Source organism: Dipodomys spectabilis, unplaced genomic scaffold, assembly GCF_019054845.1.
Source record: "Dipodomys spectabilis isolate Male_0828 unplaced genomic scaffold, ASM1905484v1 ptg000504l, whole genome shotgun sequence".
In the NCBI taxonomy this organism is placed as follows: Eukaryota; Metazoa; Chordata; class Mammalia; order Rodentia; family Heteromyidae; genus Dipodomys; species Dipodomys spectabilis.
Genome location: NW_024871181.1, coordinates 3,081,248 through 3,106,607, shown reverse-complemented (window position 1 = coordinate 3,106,607; position 25,360 = coordinate 3,081,248). Strand labels below are relative to the sequence as shown.

The 25,360-nt window shown below is 56.7% G+C and overlaps 1 protein-coding gene across 1 annotated transcript; it reads right to left on the bottom strand.

Annotated features, from left to right (window-relative positions):
- Nucleotides 1-795: 795 nt before the first annotated feature.
- Nucleotides 796-22,385, bottom strand: Padi3 (peptidyl arginine deiminase 3). Its single transcript, XM_042669766.1, has 16 exons — nt 22,294-22,385; nt 16,281-16,461; nt 15,123-15,195; nt 14,157-14,218; nt 13,324-13,441; nt 12,498-12,623; nt 11,418-11,596; nt 10,532-10,635; nt 10,343-10,454; nt 8,792-8,899; nt 7,359-7,510; nt 6,278-6,422; nt 6,086-6,188; nt 3,382-3,461; nt 2,179-2,304; nt 796-1,038 (listed from the first exon to the last, which is right to left on the bottom strand). The coding sequence occupies exons 1-16, from the start codon at nt 22,383-22,385 to the stop codon at nt 805-807; spliced, it is 1,995 nt and encodes a 664-aa protein (XP_042525700.1). The 3' UTR covers nt 796-804.
- Between the last annotated feature and the right edge of the window lie 2,975 nt (nt 22,386-25,360).

Sequence of the window (25,360 nt, the reverse complement as noted above, 5' to 3'; positions counted from 1 at the left end):
AGGGCCAGATCACTTGGGGTGGGGGGAGTCCCAGGACCCAGGAAGTCCCCTCTTCCTGCAGGTAGGCCTACCAGTGACTACCCTGTGTGGGGCACATCTCCCCCAGCACCCAGTCTCCCCAAACAACACCCAGTCACTTCTCCAGAAAATTCCAGGAGGATTTCAGACAATGCTGTATTTCCACCTGTCACACAAAAGGGAGTTTATAAAGCCAAACTCCCTCCACGCACATCTAGAGGTACCGACTATGCACGGAGTTCAACATCTGGCGGGGAGCTCAGAGTGGGACCCATGGCACAACTTCCACCTAAATGGCCCCCGGGTCTTTCCCTAGGGGAGGTTCAGGGCCTCCCTAGGGGAGGGTCCCCTGTCCTCTGTGGAGCATCTGTTCCCTGCCAGGTAGGGGACGGTCAGGCCAAAGCCGAGTCCTGGGGCATTCGTTAGGACACACACAGGCCATGACGTTTGGGGTCAGGATGCTTCTTGATACCCCCTCCCCAAATGAATCTATCCCCAAAGGGTTCTAGGGGTCGGGAAGAGGAGTCCCCTTTTTATCATGTTGATTCACAAAAATGAGGTCCTTCTGGGGGAGACCAAGAAGATTCATGTTTGAGAACCAAACGGGGCTCAGGCAGGGCACAGACGTGTGTAGGGAAAGGCTTCGGAGGGGACAGGTCACCCTGGGCATGCCAGGTGGAGCCTGGGGTCACCTGATGCTCTTTGTTCACAGGGCCTGGCTCAGTTTCCATCACCCCCCCCCCCAGGAGGCCCCGCCTCACGTGGGAGGATGGCAGGGGGCGGCGCTCAGGGCAGCATGTGCCACCACTTGAAGCTGAAGGGCTGGCGGCGCACGTTGGTGCCGCAGTGCACCTCCCCATGCAGCATGTGGTACGGGGCAAAGTCGTCGATGAAGACGCAGTGCAGGCCCAGCGGCTCCAGCAGCGAGCGCACCTTCTCCTCCAGGCAGCAGCGGCCATTGATGAGGGGCCCGAAGGGCTTGGGGATGCCCAGGTGCTTCCCCAGCACCAGCATGTTCACCTGCAGGAAACGGGGGTCCCTGGTCAGAGACAGCCCCTCACCTCACTCCCCCACTGCGCCACCCACCCAGAAAGACCGGAGAGAAAGTTTCAGGCAGCCTTGAAAATCCTGGTTGTAGCCAGTGTGGCTCACACCTGTCATCTTGAGATGCTAATGATCCACTCATGATCTGAGGACCATGGTTCGAAGCCAGCCTGGGCAAGAAAATCCAATAGACTCTTATCTCCAGTGAACCACCAAAAAGCCAAATGTGGAGCTGTGGCTCAAGTGGTAGAGCACCAGCTTGGAGTGAAAAAGCCAAGTGAAACTATGAGGCCCTGAGTTCAAGCCCCAGTACAGTAAAGAAGGAACAGAAGGAAAGGAAAGAAGGAAGAGAGGAGAGGAGAGAAGAGGAGAGGAGAGGAGAGGAGAAAGGAGGGGAGGGGAGGGGAGGGGAAAAACAGGAACTATTCTGGGAGCAGACACGCGATTACAAAGCCTTGAAGCAAGTAGGAAGAAAGAGGGCTAACAAGAGGCTTTGAAAGACAGGGCGAAAAGTCAGAGAAAAAAGGATACTATAATGTCCCTGAGATTCCATCAAAGGCCACGTCTCCCGTGCAGTCTTCCTGGATCTCCACTGAAGCTGGCAGTGCCTCTCCCTCCCTCCTTCCCTCCTTCCCTCCCTCCCCCACCTCCCTCCCTCTCCCTCTCCCTCTCCCTCTCTCTCTCTCTCTCTCTCTCTCTCTCTCTCCTCCCCTCCCAGTACTGTGGTTTGAACTTAGAACCTGAGCACTGTCCCACTTTTTTTTTTTTTCTGTTTAATTGGAGATAAGAGTCTCACAGGCTTTTCTGCCCACACTGGCTTTGAACCACGATCCTCAGACTTCAGCCTCCTGAGTAGCTAGGATGACAGGTGGGAGGCTCCCTTTAACTTCTATCCCACAGACTGGGTCAGTGGGACGTGTCCTTAGATGATGGCCAGCATCCCCTCTCCTGGAGAGCGAGGGCAATCTTCAGCCATCTCTGCGTCTGTGGTAGGATGTCTCCAGTGCTGAGATCTGGGGGTCCGACACCCCTCACTCCTCTGATACCCGGGGCTTCCCACAAGTAACCTTGTTTGACCATTCCATGGACCCCCCTGCCCGGGGACTGGAGGCTCACCAGGTCTGGGAAGAAGGCCACGGCCTTCCTCTTCTCCATCTTGAAGAGCTGCGGGATGTCGATGATGTCGCGGTCCGCCAGGCCCAGCTCTCGCTTCAGCACCTCGCGGTTCCAGTCAATGCAGCTCTGGAGGTGGGAGAGGGGCTTTGGGGTGACTGGGCCAGTGTGTGGTGGGGGGGGGATTTGGGGGCTCAAGTGTGGCCCAGGAGGGGCAAGGTGTTCCCTTCTACGATCCACCGTCCACACAAACTAACCTCTGGACCTCTGGGTCAAAAGAAATGCCCACCCACAGAAGATGGGCTACTAGTGAGAATGTTCCAGAATGTCCCATCCTTGACCCTCTTCTCTACATCCCTCACTTCTTAGGGGGAATCTTCTCCCCATCTCATGGTTTAAAACACTATATATTGATATGTCCCAGATTTCTATCTGTCCCAAATTTCAATCCGCCTTTAATAAGACTGAGTTCAGCAAGTTTGCCTCTCTAATAAGTGTATACATGTGATTGGACCAAAAATAAATTATTATTTTTGCTGGCACTCTACTACCTGCTTCTAGTCCAGCATTTGGCCGGTTAATTGGAGATGGAGATTCGCAGTGCTCCCTCTCCTAGCTTCCTGATTAGCTAGGATTGCCTCTGTGGGCAAGCGGTACCCTGCTCCCCAAGATAAACTCCTAATTACAATCTCTCCAGCCTGCTCCACTTCCAGAGGAGGGGTTCCCTGCCTGTCACTGCCCCCACCTCAGCCCGCAGTGGAGGGCCCAAGGCCGGCTGCCACCCTCCAGCCTCGGGTCCTCTCACCGTGCATCCATCAGGAAGTCCGGTGGGAGCCACTGGTGTGATCTTTCCTGGCTCTGCCCCCTTCCCACCCTCCACTGCCTTCCCTGGCTGTGGAAGCCTGCCCAAGTGGACAGCAGTGGCTTGGGTGTCCTTGCTTCTTTTCTTGGCCTAGTGTTGGTGGTCTTGGTGTCCCTGAAGACTTCCAACTACATCAGGGACCAGCAAGCGCCGGCTGCCCAGCCCTGAAACTGTGCTTGAGGTCACATCTCCCTCTGGTGGTCACGAGTGAGTGGCGCAGGGCAAAGAAAGCCCCTGGAGGCCTCCTGCCTGGGTCCATTATACCCACCTGTCAGCTTTAGACGTGCCACCCTTTCTGATCCCCACACCTGTCCACCCTCCACTCACAGCCCCGGCCTCTCTACCTGCACAAACTTGTTAAAGCTGATGAGGTTCTCATTCGACAGGATCTGGTTGATGGAGATGGTCTGGACCCGCCTTTCTCCTGTGGAGGACAGACAGACATAGTGCGGTAAGAACCAGGCCTCCAGGAGGGCTCCCTGCTGCAGGAAGCAGCCAGACAGAGGCCAGGTTCACAGCTGCTGGTCTGGGCTGAGTCAGTTGCTCTCTGCCTGTCCCAGGCGGGCCCAGCCTCTGGGGGAGGGGAGAGGGACAGGAGGGTCCCAGGGCCGTTGAGCAATGACCTTTAGATTTTTATTTGAGTTCACTGGAAGTCATGGTGCTTTTAATTGGTCATTCACAAGCCCCCTGGGGTGCTGTTCACTGAGTCAGCCTCTGGCTAATGGAGGAGCTGGGTCAGCTGCTCCCAACCCAACCTCCCGAGGCCCCCAGTGAACCAGCTGGTCCTGGGACTCTACCACTGGCAGGCCCTGGCTTGCTCTCTAGGGTATAGCCTGATGCCTGCCCCTGGGTGCCCATGAAGATGGGCTGGCCAAGGAAGGGGAGGCGGGGTCCCTGGAATAGGACAGCTCAAGCTGTGATCAATCAGGTCCTGGGCTGGGAGCTTGAGGTTCGGCAGCTCACCCAAATCTCCCTCAGCATGGTAGGCATCGCCAGCTCTACCTTGCCAATGAGGAAAACCAAGCTCAGAACAATCAGACGACTCGACTCCAGTCACACAGCTAGGATGGGCGCCCTGAGAGTCCAGGGCTCTGGAGCAGTGCAGGGGGAAAGAGGGACACACATCCTTCTACCCCCTTGGGAGCCCCTTGGTTCCCTCACAAGGCCCAGCTCCCCCCTGGGGCAGCATCTGCCCTCTTGGAGCCTCAGCCCTGGTAGGAAGGGGGTGGACAGAGATCAACCTTCCCAGACTCTCCTGGAGTCAGTGGATGATGACTGTGATCCACAAAGACTGGGCCTGATTCGTGTAAGTGACCTGCTAGCCGCGTGCACCACCTGCTCAGGAGGACTGGCTCTGGCTGACTTGTCCCAGCTTTGTTCACTAGAAACCTGGTTTCCTGGGAAAGGCCAAGTGCCTTCCCCACACACCTCATTGACAAGTAAAATGTGGATTTGAGGTTACTTTTGGCAGTCCTAGGCTTTGAACTTGGGGGCTTGTTGTTGCTAGGCAGGCGCCCTGTAGCTGAGCAACACCTCCAGCCCTGTATTACACTCGCCTCCTGCTTGTTGCATGCTTGGGTTGTAATCCTCCTTCTTTAACTTTCCATCGTACCTGGATGACAGGCACACACCACCATGCTCTGTTTTGCCTGTTGGCATGATATGGCAATGACTTTTCTGCCCCGGCTGGCCTGGAACTGTGATCTTTCTGATCTCAGCCTCTCAAGCATTTAGGATGTCAGGTATGAGCTCTGGGGACCTGGCTTGGATTTGAGGATCTCTAAGGTTGGATGAGGGTCCCAGCCAACCTTGTGGGATCTATGTTGTGCTAGAACAGTACAGTGGAGAGGTAAGGACTTGGGAAGTGATACAAGCGAGCTTCTAGGTTTTTCTTGCTGAGGGGATTATGTCCAGGGCACTGGCTTCCTCCCTGTGGCTCCCTCCCCGCTGTGGCCTTTTGCTTGGAGACTGGGTGGGACCTGCGGTGGGAGGAGCCTGTGGGATTCTCAGCCTCAGCAGGCTGGAGGGGAGTAGATTTGAGAGCTGGCTGAGGCCTGGCCAGCCTGCCCCTCGGCATCCTCCCATGTCCTTGTTCAAAAACCAGGAAAAAGTAAAAGTCAGGCACATGGCCCACACGGGTTCCTAGCTACTCAAGAGGCTGAGGTCTAAGAATCGCAGTTCAAATCCAGCCAGGGCAGAAAGTCCTGAGACTCTAATCTCCAGTTAACCACCCAAAACCCCGAAGTGGAGCTATGGCTCAACTGGTAGAGAGATAGTCTTGGGCAAAAAAGCTCCTGGGTGCTGGGATAGCACCCAGGCCCTAGTTCAAGCCACAGGACCAGCACCAACAAAACAACCCAAAACAAAAAGCCAGGCGCAGTGGTTCACACCTGTAATCTTAGCTATTCAGGAGGCTGAGACCTGGAGGATTGGAAAGTCTGTGAGACTCTTATCTCCAATTAACCAGCCAAAAGCAGGACTGGAGGCATGGCTTAAGTGGTAAAGCACCAGCAGTGAGTACGGAAGCCAAGCAAATTCCAGGAACTAAGAGTTCAAATCCCAGTATAACAAAAAAAAATTTAAAAAAAAATCTCAAAAGGTACCCGGACACAAAGCTGTTTCTTTTTTCCCCCCACAGTGGATTCTGGGTGCCTGCCCACAGCTGAGCAGCAGTCTCTCGCCCCCTGCAGGAGACCCTGTGCTCTGCAGGCTTGGGATCCAGGCTCCTCTCCTTCCCACAGGCCACAGCTAGCAGACAAGCAATGGAGAACTGAAACCTCCATGCCAGGATGCCCCAATGGGACCTTGGAACTCATCCCAGGGAGGCAAGGAGGATGGGAAGCAGAGGCTCACGCTCTCTGCAGACTCAGATCCAACATCACGTATAAAACAAAGGTACTCCGATGTCCATCCGAGACATTTAACCCCAGAGGCCTGGTGCAAACACACAGGTCACAATCTGGCCGATCCTCCACCTCCCCCATACCCATCCTGTCCATCCCTGGAACTCAAGGGAGCTGCACCGAGGGTCCCAGGGCTGACACCCACCAATAATCCCCTGGAACAGGAGGGCCCGGCCATGGCCCCACTTCTGTTTTTCTTGGAAGAGCCGGAAGCAGGCACCAGGGCTGGCCAGGAGCAACCGGAAGCCCTGTGTGTAGAAGATAGACCCAGCTGAGCCCTGCCCTCCCCCTTTCCCCCCCCCCACGGCTCCTGTCCCGGATGCCACCCAGTGTTTACCTTGCCATCTGGAGCGGGGACGAAGCTCAGAAACTCATCCACATGGCCCACGGACAGCCAGTCTACAAAGAGCTCCACCAAGGGCTGTACCTTCTGGGCGTGGAGGAAGTCCCTCACCACCTGGGTGACCCTGCGCCCTCTCGACCTGAGGCCCATGGGGTTAGGAAAAGCCACTTAGCTAAAAAAGAAGACTCTATGCAGAAACGGAACGGCAAGCGTGTGAGCTGTCTGCACTATCTGGCTACAAATGTGTTGCATCCAGTCTCAGTGGCCTGCACCTGCGATCCTGCCTACTTAAGAGAGAAAGATTGGGAGGAATGCATTTCAAAGTCAGCCAGGGCAACGCTCTGTTATCTCAGAAGAACAAACTGGGTATGGTGACACATGCCTGTAATCTAGTTACACGGGAGGGAGAAATAGGAGGATTGCTGTCTGAGACTGGTACGAGGGGAAAAGTATGAGAGCCTACCTGAAAAAACAAAACAAAACAAAACAGCTAAAGCAAAAAGGGCTAGGAGCATGGCTCAGGTTAGCAAGTGCAAAGCTCTGAGTTCAAATCCTGTAAGGAGCCACAACTTCCACATTTTGTTTGTAAGCCTACGTCCTTTTTTACTTTGCCTTCTGAAGAGTATCCAAGGCATAGCCTGCCTTGATGTCCTCTCTGGGTGTCATGCATTTGGGGGCGGTCCATCCCCTCCACAGCACATCTCTGGATTCATCTATTACTTGATCCAAAACCTGCCTAAAGGAGCTTTGCTGGATTTGAACTTGGTTGGCTCCATGTCTTGTTCTATTCTACAAATACAATAACCATTATGATAGAATTCCCTTCCTCTTCCACAGCAGTTCTGTGTCACACAAGAGTAATGTTTGTCTGTCTGTCTCTCTGTCCATCTATGTTACTGCCATCTGGGCCGACTTGTACAATGAAAGGTCAGATCGCTTGGGTCCCTGTTTATTAGGCAACTTCACACTTTGGGGTAAGTGAATAGCCTGCCCCTCCAGGGAAGGTCAGGATGACCCCATCCCAGCCTTCCTCCCCAAGCACCTCCAGCCGGCGCCCCCTCCCGGAGCCTCTCACCCCGGCAGGTTACCCCCGATGAGGATCCTCCCCAGAGGGTACTCTCTCCCGTTGGCCACCACTGGGGGGCTGACCTCCAGGTTCCCGAAGGAATCAAGGCCGCTCACAGACCTGTCTCGTGGCTCCCGAGTCACGTAGCCAAAATCCAAACCCTGGTGGGGGAAACTGAGTCAGGCGGAGACGGGATGACAGGAAGGGTTTGGATGAACTGCCTGGGCTCTGAGCTCCTAAAAGGTAGGGTCGAAGTAGCCTCCCATTCTTTGGGCAAAAATATTAAGTCAAAGATGGGTGTTGAGCTAGTCAAAATGATACATATTCTCAGTCCTGGGGCTTGAACTCAAAGCCTGGGTGCTGTCCCTGAGCTGTTTTTGTTCAAAGCTGGTTCTCAACCATTGAACCATAGCTCTACTTCCAGCTTTTTTTGTGGGTGGTGGTGGTTAATTGGAGATAAGAGGCTCACAAACGTTCCTACCCAGGCTGGTTTTGAATCGCGATCCTCAGATCTCAGCCTCTCGAGTAGCTGGGCTTACAAGCGTGAGCCACCAGTGCCTGGCTCTAGGCAACATTTCACGTGTGTTTAGGTGCCCAAGTTGGGAAACATTCAGACCCTCAGAATGCTGTCCTGTCTGGTCACACATACATACATATACACACCAGTCACAGAAGACATAGGGGGGCGGGGTCTGTACCCCCACCAGACACAGCCCTGAGGCTTCTGAGCCTCAACCTTCAACCTCTGGGGAGCTGCCATCTCCCCCAGGCAGAGGCTCCTTGGAGGGCCAGCCCAGCGCCTGGCACCTGGGTGGCCCAGTAGGGATCTGGAGGGGTTTCCTATTCCCTGCGGCACCAAGGAAGTCTCCCTTCTGTCCACTGGGGGTCCTGCTGTCTCCTCTGCCCTCCGCTCCACTGCCTTCTCTGCCTGCTTTCTACTATCTCCCAGCGGCCCTGGCCCACTGGGGACACCCCTCCCTCCTCCCCCTCCCCCCCCAGCCACCTCACAGGCTGCCATGAAGGTTTCACAAACATGTGCAAAGCCTCCACAATGAGGAAACTGAGGCTGGGGGGAGGGGGTTCGTTCACCCCGGGTCACACGGCTCTTGTGGCAGAGCCTGTGTCACTGTGCCATTACAGCTGTACCATCCCAGGTGTCCCTCGAGGGCTGCTAGATTTAACAAATCAAAGCCCAAGGACTTGAACTGCAGACAACTGCAGACAAGGCCCATCAGAGTACAAGGCTATACAAAGGGATTTGGGGGGCAAACTGATCCCACAAAGTTAGTCCTGACTTCTCTGAACTCAGAGATGAATGTGTCACTGCTGTTCCGAATCTGGCCAGGCTTGAGTCTCCTGGTGCCCGTCCCTGAGCCCTGGCACAGCCCCTCCCCATGGTGGGGGAGAGACGTCACCCCCCCCACACACACACACACACTCACCAGGATTCTCTTGTAAGGGAAGTTCTGCAGCTCCCCGTTCCTGGGGGAATCAAACACCACCGGCAAGGTCTTATGTGGCGCCTGAATGTAGCCCAGCTCCATCTCATCCTGACAACGAGAGAGATGCTAGTTGTGGACACCTGGCCAGCTTGCTCGCTCAGGCCTGTTTTGCCCTTGGGGGTAGTTGCTAGCTGGCCAGGCTGAGGGACCCCGGAGATGGGTGAGGCCCTCTGGTAAACGCAGGCCAGGATGCTGGGCCTCTATTGACTACATGGATAGTGAGACACACACTAGCCTGCCTCGCTCTGCCCTCGGCTCTGCTATTAATCACCAGGACACATTTGTGCAGAGGCTCTTTTACAGCCTTGTATAATCCATGAGAGAATTGAGGAACAGAGAGGTATAGCTTTTTCTCCAAGGGGTACACAGCCAGTGAGCCAGAACCCAGATCCAGGCTGAATCACCCCAGTATCCTGCCTGGACCAACCTCACTAGACCAATCTGCAAGGAACCAGAAATCTATTAGCTTGGCATTCAAGGTCTCCTACCTCTTGTCGTGGCCCTGACCAGAGGGAGCACACACTTTCCCCCTCCCCCACCTTCCACCTCTGGGCCTTTGCATATACTGGTCCTCCACCAGGACCCCCATCTTGAACCTCCTGGTAGTGGGCAGCTGGAGTACTAGCACTGCTCTTACCAGCTCTGCAGCCTGAGTGTTAGCTCCCCTGTGAGTTTCTTAATTATGGGAGTAATTACAGGGGGTTGTCAAGATGAAATGATGCTACATAGGCCTGGCAGAAAGCCATTATCCACATGTCTGCGGGATCTGGTTCAGCACAGATGATCACACCCCTTGCTGGCCTAGCCCCTCAAGGACCTGGCCTTGGGGTCCACCCCGGAGGCTTCTCTCCCTGGAAGTCCCACTCCATTGGCCCCCTACCCCAGAGGCTCCTCCCCCTAGAAGCCCTCCCCTGGAGGTCCTACTCCATTGGCCTCTACCCTGAGACCCACCTCAAGGCCCCACCCTCCGGAGGCCACACCCCCTGGAGCTGCCTCTCTTTCCGCAGCAGGTTGGTACCCTTAGCATCCAGCTACATCCTTGATTAAGGGATCTGGGAACCATCATTCACTGTATCAGGCTGCTCAGTGCCACACTAGTGACATGTTGGGCCAGAAGCTTCTCTGTGGGTTGGTTATGAGCACTGTAGGAGGTTTAGTGGCAGTGTGACAACCAAAATATCTCCAGATGTAGGGGGATGAGTTGTCTCCGGCTCAGCTGCCGAGGGGCAGGGAACACGTGCCCCACACCGCCACCATCTAGCCCAGTGCCAGCCCTGTCTGGATAGTTGAGGGGTATCAAATCCAGCAGCAGAGTACCTGGCTTCCAGAAAGTTCTGGAGCAAGGGCTGTAGGTCTCAGATTAGAAAGAGCAATCTCATGAAAGTACCCAGGTCCTCCTGGCATTTCTCCCCCAGGAGGGCAGGCCAGCATTCCTGAGGATGGTGCTGAGGACGTGCCCGAAGGGCGGGGGCTGCCCATCGCCATGGTTACCTGGATCCAGCGGTCATTGCGGTTTTCAGCCTGCGGGCAGATGGTCAGCTTGCAGCCAGCCATCCTGGCCAGCTCTGCCACCGCTTCCACGAAGCCCCTATTGTTCCTCACACTGTGGACAAGGCAAAGGCAGTGGCTCAGAGCTGGCAACAGGTCACCAGGGTGAGGGCCCTGCTGGCCCAGACTCACCTGCACACATACACCTCCAGGGGCGGCTGGGTGCTGGGCGTCATGATCCAGGGCGCCACTCGGAACACCACGGTGTCCGTGAAGATCGGCGACTCGGAGAAATACTGCAGGAGAGTGAGGAGGGCAGCCACACCTGGAGCCCAGTGGCCATGGGAGTCCTGGTTCTACTCTGCAGTTCCTAAGAAAACTACCTGAGGGGCTGGGAAGGTGGCTCAGTGGTAGAGTGCTTGCCTCGAATGCATGAGGCTCTGGATTCGATTGCTCAGCACCACAGAAGCAGAAAAGGCCGGAAGTGGCACTGTGGCTCAAGTGGTAGAGCACTCGCCTTGAGCTGAAGAGCTGAGGGACAGTGCCCAGGCCCAGAGTTCAGGCCCCACAACCAACCAAAAGAAAAAAAAAAAAAGGAAAGAAAACTACCTGAGCTGGGCACCAGTGTTTCTCGCCTATAATCCTAGCTACTAAGGAGGCTGAAATCTGAGGATTGCAGTTCAAAGCCAGTCCAGGTAGGAAAGTCTATAAGACTCTTATCTCCAATTAACCACCCCAGATCCATAAGTGGAGCTGTGGCTCACGTGGTAGAGCACCAGCCTCGAGTGTAGAAGGAAAGCACAAGAGTATAAGACCCAGAGTTCAAGCCCCAATAGCCACATTAAAGAGAGAGAGAGAGAGAGAAAGATTTGAGGTTGGGTGTGGTCTGAGACCAGCCTGAACAAAGATTCTTAACTCAAAACTAAATGCCAAAAAAGTTGGAGTTGCAGTGCAGTGGTAAAACACCTGCCTAGTGAGTTCCAAGCCCTGAGTTCACTCTCACCCAGCAAAGACATCAGGAAGCCTGGGGCCACTCACACCGCGATGTCCTTCCTCACCTCTGCCCAGCCACCCCTACCTCATTGGAGTCATCCAGAAGGGTGACATGGAAGGAGACAAGGCCTGGGAAGCCAGCATCGGGGAAGGAGAGGCCCTCCACAAAGAAGCGTTCCTCCTCTCCACTGAGGCGCGGGACCTCGTAGGACACCTTGTCCCGGCCCAGCACACACCTGTAGGCCTCACATGAGTCCTCTGGTCCTGGGAAGGGAGAGGGGAAGAGGGAGGGAGGGGCAGCTGTGACTCTTGGGAAGCCTGACCCCTGACCTCTCAGAAGCATGAGGGACATGTAAGCTGAACCCCCTCCCCTCCCCACACACACAATTATAGACCCCCACATCTTCCATCCCCTGGGCCTTGACAAATAAAAGGTATTCCAGGACCCAGATTTCTCTGGTAAGAAAGAGCTCCCTCACTAAGAATCAACACTGAAATGATCCCAAGCCAGCTATGCTAACTCTAGTCTGTTTTCTATTTTAAAAATGTGCATGTAGATTTGTGTTAAAAAGATTCCATAAACCAGGCACCCGTGGCTCATGCCTGTAATCCTAGCTACTCAGAAGGCTGAGATCTGAGGATTGTGGTTCAAAGCCTGCCAGGGCAGCAAAGTCTGTGAGACTCTTACCTCCAATAAATTACTCAGAAAAAGCCAGAAATAGTGCTGTGGCTCAAGTGGTAGAGTGCTAGCTTTAAGACAGTGCCCAAGCCCTGTGTTTAAGCCCCAGGACCACCACCACCAACAACAAAAAGACTCCATTTGTAGCCAGGCACTGGTAGCTCTGTAATCCTAGTTACTCTAGAAGCTGAGATCTAAGGAGAGCCTATCCAGGAAAATCCCCGAGATTCTTATCTCCAATGAGCCATCAAAAAGCCAGAAGTGGAGGTGTGACTCAAGTGGTAGAGCACCAGCCTTGATTAAGAAGCTAAGGAAGAAAGAGTTTGAGATCCTGAGTTCAAGTCCCAGGACTGGCATGCACACACACAAAGCCCCCACTTATGACCCCCTCTCTCCCCAGGGCATCTCCCAGCGCCTGACCCAAGTCCCTCCAGAGCCGCCCAGCCGGGCCGAGGCTGGGAGGTGGACAAGGTTCCCCAGGCTCACCGCACATGTGGAAGACCCGGGCCCGCTCGGCGTCGAAGCTGGAGGTGTGGAGGACGAGTCTGTGGTCGTCGAAGAGGGCAGCAGGGCCCTGAGTCCGCAGGACCATGATGGACATGTCTTCCAGGTCTGTGAGGCAGGCAGAGGAGGAGCAGTTGAGAGGGCCTGGGGCCCTGGGCCTGCACACAGGCCAGAGGTACAGGCAGAGGGAAGGAGGCCTGACCTGGGCTTGGCAGGGGCAGCCACAGACTGACTCTGTTACTGAGGGGAGTTTCCTGACCCCTGACCCTCAGCACCCTTGCTTGTTGTTGTTGTTGTTTTTAGTGCCAGTCCTGGGGCTTGAACTCAGGGCCTGAGTGCTAGCTTTTGAGCCTTTTTTCCCCTCAAAGCTAGTGCTCTGCCATTGGAGCCTCCACTTCTGGCTATTTGGGTGGCTAACTGAAGATAAGAGTCTCATCCACTGTCTTGTCCCGTCTGGCTTCAAAATACAATCAGATCTCAGCCTCCTGAGTAGCTAAGATGACAGGAGAGAGCCACCAGCACCCGGCTGGCATGACACCCACTTGAATGGTTAAAGAAGAACTTGGGGGGACGGGGGGAGGCCCTGCTACATGGCAGGTGCTCGAGCAAGCTTAGCCTCGTGTTGCTCTGGAGGAAAACAATGGTGGGCGCCTTGTGCCTGGAGTGTGTCCCTGTGTGAGGCCCGCTGGCCCCAGGGCCATGGGGAAGGTCAGCGGCCAGCTGACCAGCTGTTGTGTTGGGGGCCTGGAACTCTGGGATCTAATCCTGGGGTCCTGGACAAGGCCTCACGGTGGCCCCCACCCCTCACCTTGCAGGCAGTTCACGTGCTCATCCCAGTTATCCGGACCATTGCCATCCATGTTGTCCCGATCACAGTTCACCAGCAGGACGGCGCCATGGCCCTCCGGACCCCAGACCCACTGCCGCTGCCCAAGAGAAGATGCAGCCTGTGAGGGCAGCAGCCACACCCGGCCTCCTCCCCGCAGCCCTGGCTGCAACAGCCCAAGTCCACAGATCTCACCCCTGCTCCCCCTCCCTCCTCCCTCCTCACCTCTGACCCCAACCAGTCCCTCTCAGCCACACTCTCCCTCTGCACCCCTTCCTCCCAGGCCCCCCTGCCCTTCTCTTTAGCCCCCAAATGCTCTTGGTTGCCCCTAGAGTTGGCTCCAAAGATCTCTGAGAGCTTCATACGTGATAAGATTCCTTCCCAGCTGCATCTAGACACCCGCTCATTAGAAACCATGGGTCAACTGCCACCCAGGGTCTGTTTTTATACATAAAGTTTTATTAGACACAGCCACGTGATCCATGTAGATGTTAACTGTGGCTGCTTCCCCTCCCACATGGGAGAATCCATACAGCATGGCCCCCAGAGACTGCAATCTCACCATCCAGCTCTATTTATTTATTTATTAATGTTTGCCAGCTCTTTGTTTAGATAAGAAATCTGGAACTTTCCCTGCAACAAACCAAGGCCTCTCCAGGGCTAAGAACTGGTGATCATTTTGTTGCTAAAGATTCCCGCCCTGGGCCCCTCAGCTACAAGGGTCATGAGGGCCCCTCCCTCTGCCCCTGGCGTACGGCAGGGTTACCCTGCACTCCCCGCTCCCCGCCCCGTCGGGGTGCCAGGGACAGACCTACCTTGTCCATGAAGTTCCGGTCCTGCCGGTCCTCACAGCTGAGGTCGCAGTCCAGGGCGATGTCTTTGAGGGGATGGGGAGGCAGCAGGTGAGTCCAAGCTACGTCCCCTCCCAGCAGACACACCAGAAGTGGGGGACCCATCTCTAGGATGGGGAGAGAGGCCTTGGGAGCCTCTTTGGCTGTAGCCAAAGGTTGCATCCTCCAGGAAGGCAACTGTGATTGCTCCCTCTTTTGCACCCCCAGAGCCCTTGCTGTCTGCGGCCCACCCCAGGTTTGAGCTCAGTCACTTGGTACATTCTCCACCTCTATAAAGCTGACTCATCTCCTGTGAGTGGGGGGTGGGGGTGGGGGCTGGACAGGAATTGGCCTCTGCCACCTCCTGACTGCGTGGCTACCCTGAGCCTGGGCCCAGCAGCTAGTTAGACCCCACCCCCACCCCCCGCCACACACACACACACACACACACACACACACACACACACACATGCACGCGCACACACACACACACCTTGCTTCAGCACGCTTCCTGAAAACAGGGGGAGATCTTAAAACACCAATGGGATATTTGGGGGTCAGAATCAACCTTCCTCCACCTACAAAATGTCTTTGCTTCTTAGAGAACGGAGAATGAGCCTGGCGCTGGGATCTCAGATACTCAGGAGGCTGAGATCTGAGAACCCCAGTTCAAAGCCAGCCCAAGAAGGAAAGTCTGTGAGACTCTTCACTGCAATTAACAACCAAAGAGCTTGAAGTGGAGCTGTGGCTCAAGGGGTAGAGAGCCAGCCTTGAGCAAGAAAGGCTTGGGGATAGCACTCAGGTCCTGAGTTCAAGCCCCAGGACCAGCATGTATGCATGCATGCATGTATGCACACACACAACTACTACTTTAAGAAAGACCTCGTTTAGGATCTTTCTCAGGCGTCTCCTCCCCGTCCCCCCCCCCCCCCCCAGCTGAGCCCTGCTTACCAACACAGGTGAGGTACAGCACAGCATAGGCCAGGGGCATAGACTCATGGCTGGCATGGTAGGAGATCTGTACCTGCAGAGACGTGGCTCACAGTTGCTTGGAGCCAAGCACCCCGCCCACAGATGGCCTCCAGAGACCCCCCGGGGATCCTCCTCCCCAGCCCCACCAGGAGCTCCTGTGTGATTGATGGGCCCCAGCTCTCTTGCGGGGGGGGGGGGGGTTGGGGGGGTTCTCAATGGTATCATTGGCCAAAGGATGAGTTTTAGACTCAGCAGCGTTTAAGAATAGTCTCCAAGGAGGGTGGTTCAGGGAAAGAGCATGAGACTCTATCTGAAAAATTACTAAAGCAAACAACAACAACAACAAAGGGCTGGGTGCGTGGCTTACGTGGTGGAGCACTGGCCTTCAAGTGGGAGGCCCTGCCTTCAGCCGGGGGGGGGGGGGGGGCTGCCAGATTTCAGGGTGGGGAGGGAGGGAGAGAAAAGAAGCAGCAGGTCGGTGCTAGCTGTGGGACTGAGTGGCCTGGGCAGGAGGCAGGCGGCACCTCTGGGGGCTCTCTGTGAGTCTGGCCGAGACACTTCACCTCTCTGAGCTACCTCAGTTTTCTCATCTGCAAAAATGGGTCCCCACCTCAGGCTCCCCACTTCAGCTAAGGGCAGGGGGGATGTGGAGACAGATGCTGAGTTCCCGCGCCCCCATACCACACAAATGGGGTCGGGAGGAGGTGGAGTGGGAGAGCGAAGCCCCTTGGAGAAACAGCACTAGAAAGGGCAGGGCTGCCCCTCAGTCTCCACTCTGTCCTCCATTCAGAGCACAGAGATCGCCTAATCAACCCCTGTCCTCAGATGGGGAAACTGAGGCCCTTCCATGCAGCAGAATGCAGCCCGTTCTTCCCTGCACCAGAGAAAGAACAAGGAGGGCTGGCTTCACCCCTGCACCAGGGAGAAAGGTGTCAACCCTCCCCCCTCCATACAGAGGGGCAGGCCGGACCAGAGACATAGGTGAGGACTGGCCCAAGCACACACAGTATGGGTTCAGCTCGTGACTTTCAGAGCTGGGATCTTCCAGCAGCCTGGCTCGTGGGGTCCACCCACAGGAAGTGTGGGGCGGGGGAGGGCTGGGGACCTCCCCCCACCCACCAGGCCTGGACCACTCACATGACTGTCGTTGAGCTCGTTGCTCGGGGAGTTCATGAGGACGATGATCTCCAGCCCCTGGTTGAAATGCCACCGCCGGTTGTGGGCGCGCTCCCGCCTGCTCTCCAGGCTGGGGGAGATGTAAATGTCCACGCCCGGGGTCCCGTACACCTCGAACATCTCTGTGCCCTCAGGGACAGACCTGGGAAGAACAGGGAGCGTGGGGAGGGATCCGGGGCCAGCCGGGTGCCTCCTTCCAAGCAGGGTCACCAGATGCAGAAAACAAAAACAGCCCAGACTGCCCATGGCCCTGGCATTGGTCCGTGACATGTAACTGTTTTCATATAAATGTATGCTCGTGTGATATCCGGGGCAGGTACCCACAGAGAGCGATCCTTAATTGCGTCTGTGGAATTCAGGATGAGGAGGAGCTTCTGAGACTAGCCTGACAGCGCTGAGCCCCACATCTGGGCCCTCCAACGGGGCCTCCCAGGCTGGGGCCTCCAAGGCTGGGGACGGCTGGCTTCCGGCTGCGCTGCCCAGGGGAGGGCCGGCCAGCCCACATCAGGGGACATAGAGAGCCAGAGGCAGGGCAGGGGACACGGAGACAGAGATGGAGCACGACCCGGAGGGGCAGGGAGCGCCTGCCTGGCACGCATGAGGCCCTGGGTTTGATCCCCAGCACCGCAACAAACACACGGAGAGACCCAGGGAGATGGAGAGGAAGTCCGAGACAGAAAGACATGGAGGACAGAGGCCTCAGCCCCCCCTTCCCCGGGGTGGCTGAAGTGACTGAGGAAGCTAGTAAACTCTTGAGGGGACCCCCGGCCTTGTCCCGGTGTCCATGAGAGGGTGTCTGGTGTGGAAGCCCCTTCATTTCCAGGCACCATGCCCTGGGTGTGGGGCACTGAAGCCCGTCTCCTCTGAGAGAGACCGGGGGCCCCAGGGAAGCCAGGAGAAGCTTCTGCCAGGCCAGGACATGGCTCCAATGTGGGTGACTTCCCAAGGGCCGAGCTGGGGAAGGAGGGCCTCAGAACCAGAACGTGGAAGCAGGTGGAGGCGGAGTGGGTGGCGCCTCAGCAGGTGACACTGACTCAGTCACCAGGCCTCCGGCCCAGTCTCTTTGCCTGTAACACGGGATAATGACAGCCAACCCCACAGGCAGTCCCGAGGCTCACTGATCAGGGTGGGAAGGACACTATTATAGTCAATTATGGAGCTGGGCACAGGAGGCGGCTGCAAGCGGGGATGGCTGGGGAGGCTTCCTGGAGGAGAGGGCTCTGAGGGAAGGGCTGAGTCCCAAACGCCAAGAGATCCAAGGTGAGACTCAGGTGGAGCCAAGGTTGGCTCCCAGCAGGAGAGGCCGCACAATGGAACTACGCCAGGGTAGGAAGGCTGTGGTTCCTGAGGCCAGGCAGCCTTGGTTCAAATCCCACAGCAGCGCCCCCCCCCCCCCCCCCACTGTCTGAGAGTCCACACCTGCCTGGTGGGGATAAGAGGAAATGGAAGGTGTGAGTGAGCACAATGCCCTTGGAATGAGAGACAGTCATGGCCTCATTTCACTGCTAGGAAACCGAGGCCCAGAAGATAGGCTGCTGAGAAAGTAGGGGGCTCCAGACTCCAAGTCTACTCTCAAGGCCTGACACAGAAGCCCTGTGTTGTGATGACCAAAGCCTGTGGGGAGAAAAGCCTGCATCAGGTTCAGCAGGATCCAGACTTCCCACTTCCTGGGGGACAAGGGAAGCATCCAGAGCCTCCCCTGGGCACCCGCCCTCCTGAGGGCCAGGCTGCCAGTGGGGCCGAGTGCCACCATGGCATCTGGGTGGCTTAATCCAGACAGTGCTCCTGGCATAGCCGGAACTGACCACACAGGACTACCCAAGGGCTCTCCAGCCAGCCTAGGAGCAGGGAGGCTTTGTGGGAACTGAGGCATCTGTGTTTCCTGGACTATAGACCTTCCAGTGCGAGCATCTGAAAGTTCTCCCCAAATCAGGATGGGGACACCTTAAAGCTGGCCAACCTCAGGCCAGATCCACAGTGCTGCCAGTGAGCCCCTTCTGATGGCCACACGGCCAAGGGCAGGTTGCTCAGAAAGCCTGGCCAGGCTGGTCTCCCTCCATCCTACACCCCCAGACCATAAGGACAATTCCAGGGAGGCCCAGACAGGAGCAGAGAGTTGCTCAGAACAACACAGCCACAGAGACAGGAGCAAAACCCAAGGCTCTTGGCTCCAGGAAGCTGCCTTTGGGCATCTGAGTCATTCTCCTTCCCAACAGGGGCCAGCAGTTTCCAGTCCCAGGCTGGGAACGGGCATCTCAGAAACCTGACACAGACCCCAGGGATCCCCAACAGGTGACATGAGCTACACTGTGTGTGTGTGTGTGTGTGTGTGTGTGTTGTGTATGAGTGCACGCTGGTCCTTGGACTTGAACTCGGAGCCTGGGCTTTGTCCCTTATAGTTTTCCCTGGAGGCTGACACTCTACCATTTGAGCCAGAGCTCCACTTCTGGCTTCTTGGTGGCTAATTGGAGATAAGAGTCTCATTCTTGGACTTTCCTGCCCCAGCTGGCTGCCAACCTCAATCCTCAGACCTTAGCCTCCTGAGGAGTTAGGCTCACAGGTGTGAGTCACCAGTGCCCAGTGAGCCGTATTCTCTGAGGGAGACCCGAGAGCTATTTCTTTTTCTTTTGAGGCACTGGGCACTAAACCCAGAGCATCATGCATGCCAGGCAAATGCTCTTCCTCAGCCTGCAATACTTTTTTAAGACCCTGGATGACTCAAATTGTGTAGCCAGAGGTAGAAAACCTCCACTGGAGAGAAGAGGAGGCCGCCAGCTCATCCCAGGCGTGGTTCCTTAAAAGAAAGCTGCTAACGGAAGGATCCTCCTTAAAAGAGGCCAGCGGCAGCCATCTTCCTACCATGACACATCCAATGGAGCCAGGACTGCTGGCTTATGCCTCTGCTCCCAGCTACTAGAGTGGTAGAGGTAGGAGGAGGTCCAAGGCTAGCCTAGGTTTAATCGCAAGATCCTATATGAAAAGGAAAAAAACAAACAACCACCACCAAAAACTAAAGACACAAGGTCTGAGGATGTGACTCAAATGGTAGCAAAGTCCCTGAGCCCAAACCCCAGTGCCACCAAATAAATAAATGCTTATATACAACGATCTTCCCACTGGGTCTTAATGGTGGACTAAGGCCTTGCCTTCTGGCCTTTCCAAGGGCTTGCTCCCTGAGGTCATTGCAAGGTGAGTGCCCTCAAGGTCACCCTCAAGGTCAAGGCTGTCCCTTCTTAGAGACGTCTGGGCTCAGCTCTCTCTGCAGCCTGGCAGATGAGCCCTGACAGTTCTGGAGTCCCTTGCACATGGGGTACAGACATTCAGTGGGCTCACCTAGAGCTCTGGGGTCGTGGATCAAGTCTGCCAGCCGGGAGCTCCCCCCGGGGACCCCAGGACCCATTCTAGGTGAGTCCCTGCCCCTCTGGGCCTCGGCCTCTCTCTCTCCAGTAATGATGGACCCTTTGTCTGTGTCCTGTCCCACACTGCTCCTAACTCATCCCGTCCCCCTGAGCTGGTCACTTTGGGCAGGTGAACACCCGTGGGGCCAGTGCCGGTGGTAAATCTCACGGGTGGTCCACCACAGGGCAAGCCATGACCACAGGGCATCCACCCAGCCGCATGCCCCAGCCCATCCTGGTGGACCTGGGGACCCAGCCCCAAGTCAGCTAGGAGCATGACTCTGCCGGGTGGCAAGAAGCCAGACATACAGCTTTCCCAGCCTGAGACCCCACCTTGACAGCACCAAGAGGCCTGGTTGGGAGGGGCTCCACGAGGCTCAGCCCCTTGTGTACTCTTCTCTCCCTCTGGGGTTCCACCCAGGGGGGTTCCCCTGGGAGCCAGACCCTGCACCTCACTGGGGGGAGGCAGAGGACAGGGGAGTCCACGGCCCTAGGAGTGGCCTAGGCTTGCCCTTCAAGGCTCTGGCTGTCCACCTCCTCCAGGACCCTTCCCGACGGCTCGGTCCCCTGCTCCTTCTCCCAGGGAGGCACAGGCTGGTCCCCATCCCCAAGCCAGCCAGAGCCTGGAGGGTTTGGTGATCCTGGAGTCTATTCATAGTGGAGTGTTCAACATGCTGAGTGGCCGTGGGCCAGTGACTCAGCCTCTCTGTGCTCAGTTTCCTCACCTATGACATGGAGGGGTGACAGCACACGGCACTGGCTCGTTGGGAAATCTGGCCAGGGAAAGTGTGAGTCCTCGCTGACGTTGGCTTTGCCAAGGTCAGGCAGCTGGAAAGTCACTGCCTTGTGGAGCTCCCACACCCACGGCCACACCCAGGACTGTCCATCACCCGTGCCATCGCCAGCCTTCCAAGACCCCACCCCACCCCGGGAGGGACAGGGCCCCTCGGGTGTGTCTCTAGGTCCAGCTCGCACAAGTACCAGGTACCCAACAAAACAGGTGATGAATGGTGTGGGTCTCCACCACCTGGGGACGGGGAGGCTGCTCCCTGGGGTCCACGGATCTTCCCCTTGAAGATGCTGCAGCCCATGGCTGTCCTACTCCCAGCCTTCCCCGTGACCCACCACCCAGAGCATCTGCCGACAGCCTGCCCCACCACCGGCTGCCCCAAGCCGCCTTCCATCCTCCTTCATCCCAGGAAGCAGCTCTGTGGGGGAGCAGCCAGCCCAGCTTCCTGGACAGGTCAGACTGGAGACCTATCTGCCCGATGGGCATGAGTTGGTCAGGGGGGTGAGTCACTCCCACGGGCACACAGGGCTGGAGCCAGCCAGATGCCCCAGCGCCAGCTGGCATGGCTCCCTCCTCCCTCCCATCCCCTTCCCTCTTGTCCCAGCCCACCTGCCCTCAGCCAGGCTTCAGCACCTGGCTCCCAGCTGGGCTCCACCCATTCTAGATTTGGTTTCCTCCCATCACCAGCCACTCCGCCCCTCTCATCTGGGGCATCTGGGCTTCCTGATCAGTTCACTTCCATTTCTAAACTCTTATTCTAGGATATTTGTTTTCCAGGAGTAGGTAGTTTTGCCTGGTAGGGCTTAGCCGGACATATCTGGAAAACCCTTTGAGGATGGCCACAGCAGGGTGGGGGTGGTTCTGGTCTCTAGGAGGTCCAGGCCAAGGAGGCTGCTGAGGAGAGGGGACCCTGGTCACAGGGGTCAGACACTCCCCCCACCCTCCGTCCAGAGCTGAGCTCCAGACCAGACTCCTCAAATCCTAGAAGCCAGGGCCTGGCTCCTGAACCCCTAGCCACACCCTCTTTGCCTACAGAGAGAGACACACAGAGAAAGGCCCCACCGCCTAAACCATAAAGGCCCAGGAACAATTGAAGGAGAGAGAGGGGAAAGGGATCTGAGACCACAGCTGGCGTCTGGCTGGAAGCAGAGGGTCTGAGCAAGCCGGTGGGTGGCTTTGGATCCGAGCTCTGCCACTGGTTACTGTGTGACTCAAATACATGGCTCACCTTCTCTGTGCCTCAACTTGCCCATCTATCAGACTGAGATGACCACAGCAAGACCCAGCCAGAGGGCTGTGTTCAGAACAGATGATAGAGTTTTACATTTTAGAGTGACCTCTTCCACTCCCCACCCCCGGAAATGTTAGACAAGCAGATAGGATCTTTCTAAAAAAATGACGTATGCGGTTTCAAGCGCATACGCTAAGGGGCAGCGGGTGAAAGTGGGCACCTCACCTTGTTCCGGAGTCACCAGGCAGACCCCCAGCCCAGCCTACAGGATCTCTGAACAAGCTGCCCAGCGCCCCATGGCATCTGCAGCTTCCAATCCCCAAGACCCACCTCAGCCCGTGAGTCTCTTGTGCATCCCTCCAGCCTTTCTGTCCCCAGCCCCATCCCAGTTCAGCGGATAAAAGCAAGGGTCCAAGTATCCCCAACTGGCAGTTGTTTTAAGGCCAAGTCAGGGGAATGGGCAGCCAGGCCTTGGCCCCTACATGCTCCAAGGAGGGAGGGCCCTTGGGCATCGGTCCCAAGGACCCACAAACCTCCAGGGCCTCTGGCTCTTACCCGTAAATGTCCACGATGGTCTCCACACCAGCCACACACACGGCACTGGTGGGGTGCTCCAGGGACACACGCACCATCCTCTGCAGAGACATGCTGACCTTGGACTGGGCTCGGGCCACCAAACCCAGCACTGCCCATGGGCCCCCTTGGAAAGTGGTTTAAAAGTCCCTAGCCCCACCCCTCCGGCCCTGGGCACAAGCTCATTGGCTTTAGTCCTGGAAGCTCAGCCCCTTCCTAGATGCCCAAGAGCCAATCGTCTCTTCAGGATTGGCTGGAAAGGCCCCCATATTTGCATATGAACCTGCTGCACTCACCTAGGGCATGCAGGGAGTTAATTCCTAGATCTAAGGGGAGCAAGTCCCCACAGGCCAAGGCAGGAGGGGTTGTTGGGGAAAAGGGAGGAGGGTGTGCAGAGACCTGAGGCATTGATGTGGACCCTTCCTCACCCCCCCAAAGCCCGTGTGTGTGTGTGTGTGTGTGTGTGTGTGTGTGTGTGTGTGTGTGCGCGCGCCCATGCGCGTGCGTGCACCAGTACTGTGGCTCAGACTCAGGGATTTGCACTTTTTCTTTTTTTAAAATCAGTTGGGGGATTGAACTCAAGGCCTGGGCACTGTCCTGAGCTCTTTTTACTCAAGGCTAGTGCTCTACCACTTAGAGCCACTTCTGGTTTTCTGGTGGTTAATTGGAGATAAGAGTCTTATGGACTTTCCTGCCCAGGCTGGCTTTCTCAGACCTCAGCCTCCTGAGTAACTAGGATTACCGGTGTGAGCCACTGGTGCCCGGCAGATTTGCTTAACGTTTTTGCTCAAGGCTGATGCTTCACTGCTTGAGCAAGACCTCCACTTCAGGCTTTTTACTGTTTAATTGGAAATAAGAGTCTCACAAACCTTCCTGCCCAGGCTGGTTTCAAACAACAATCCTCAGACAGACCTCAGCCTCCTGTGTAGCTAGGCCTGCAGGCTCTAAAACCTTCTGACCAGCCTAGAGCAAAGCCAGCCTTTTCCATACAGCCTGGATGACACACGCAGAGGGGGCTTCGCCCCGCCTCACCAGCCTGGCTGAGCTGTCTTGGACGTGGCCAAGACTGCTGGCACTCCAATGTGGAACTCAATTCATCTTGCTGCCGTTGATGTCACTGGGGGTGACATGTCGGGGGTTGAGAAGGTCAGAGCAAGATGCTCACTTGTCCAGTGGGGAAACCGAGGCCAGGGCCCACCTGGAACCACAAGAGGAAGGGCTCTAAGAAGGGGAAACGACTTCTCCCACACACATCAGTGAAGCAGCCCTGGGAGGGTGGTAGCTCCCCTCTCCCGGCCTCAGTTTCCTCATCCGTAGAAAATGTGACTAGTCACCAGCACCAGCAGAGATAATGGCAAGCCTGTGCCCTGCCCTGCCCGGCAGGGGCTCAGAAGGTGCTGAATCCAAGTCTTCTCCCTTCTCCATGCTGCTGACCGCCAGGAAGGGCGGGGACTGGACCTCAGCTGACACGCTAGTGCTGTCCAAGGCTCCCAGCTGGTTGGTAAAGCCCACGTATGGGAAACATCTGGGTCCAGGACTCCCTGTTTCCAGTGTAACATGGCCTCAGTGGCCCAGTCAGCTCTGGGGAGGGCCGAGGTCAGGCAGAAGCCCCACACAGCCCTCCTCACTTGCCTCCAAGCAACACTGGGGAAGGAGCCATTCTGGGAAAGTGGCCCGCGGCGGTCCCGTCCCTCCCTCGGGAAGTAGCCCAGGCCTACACTGCTTCCCTGGCCAACAGTCAGCTGTCAGAGGGGAAACTGGGTGCCAGTGGTCCTGGCCACTGAGGAGACTGAGATCTAGAGGTGGGCAGTTCAAGGACAGCCTGGGCAGGAAAGTGTGCCAGACTCCCTCTCCAAAGTAACCAGTGAAAAATGTCAGGCTGGAGGTGTGGTTCAAAAGGTAGAACACCAGTGGAGCAATCCAACCAAGTGAATGTGAGGCCCTGAGCTGCAACCACACACACACACACACACACACACACACACAGTTCATTTGGACTCATCAACTTTTTGCTTCCTAGTCCACAACAAAAGCTAAAATAAGTGTGGGGGGGGGGCACTTCAGGTGGCAGCAAGTGCCAGAGATTCAGGGTGACATCTTCCGGTTTAGGAGCCAAGGCTGCTAGGAGGGATTGACAGCCCCCCAGCGCCCATCGGCCCAGGCTCTTCCCCCTCTCACCCAAACCGCAGACAGATGGAAGAGATACTCAAGGGCCGGAGGGAAGCAGTAGGGCCTCTCCCTCCTGATGCCATCTCAGCAGGGAGGCCCCAGGCCGCGTGGTATGTGCCATCCTGCCTCCTGAACCAGCTGCTGCCGCCCGTGCTCCCCGGCCATCCCATCCCTCACTCTCCCCTCCTTCTTCCCAGTCCCTCACTTTCCCTCCCCCCCTTCCCTGCCCCTCCCTCACTTCCCCTCTTCCCTTCCCCAGCCCAGCCGGCAGAGGCCAAGGAGACAGCACTGAAAGCAATGCATGTTGATGTTTTTATTGATCAGACAGGGATTGACTGGTCCCCCAGGGCCTCTCCATGGCCCTGGTGGCCACTCCAGAACCCCCCCCCCCCCCATTTGGAGCAGCTCAGAAGTTCTCTCCCCTCAACCATGGTCTCTCCCCCTCCCCCTTCCCCTCCCCCCTCCCATGAGCTTCCTTCTCCTTCATGGCTCAGCCTCTCCTGATGAGTGTGGGCTCCTGGAGGAGGGCGTCCTGGTTCCAGTAGGAGCTGGCAAAGGGAGCTCACAGAACCTTCTAGAAGGGGAGTAGCCAATTCCTGCAGGACCCTTGCAGATGCACGGAAGCCCTTGTTGACTAGAGGCTTTTTCCATCTGGGTCTCTCCAATGTTTAGCACCTGCCTTGGTCCTGCAGCCTGGGGGAGGGGAGGGCAGGCTGCCCTCCCACCCCCAAATCTGCTCTGCAGCCCAGCCAGCCTTCCTGCCAGCACGGGCCTCTGACTTCACCCAGGGCCCAGCTGCTCCGGCCAGCCCTGGGCCCTTCCCTGGGAGGGGGCGTAGGCCTGCCTTAGAGGTCCCCCCCTTCCCTGCCTGCAGGGGGAG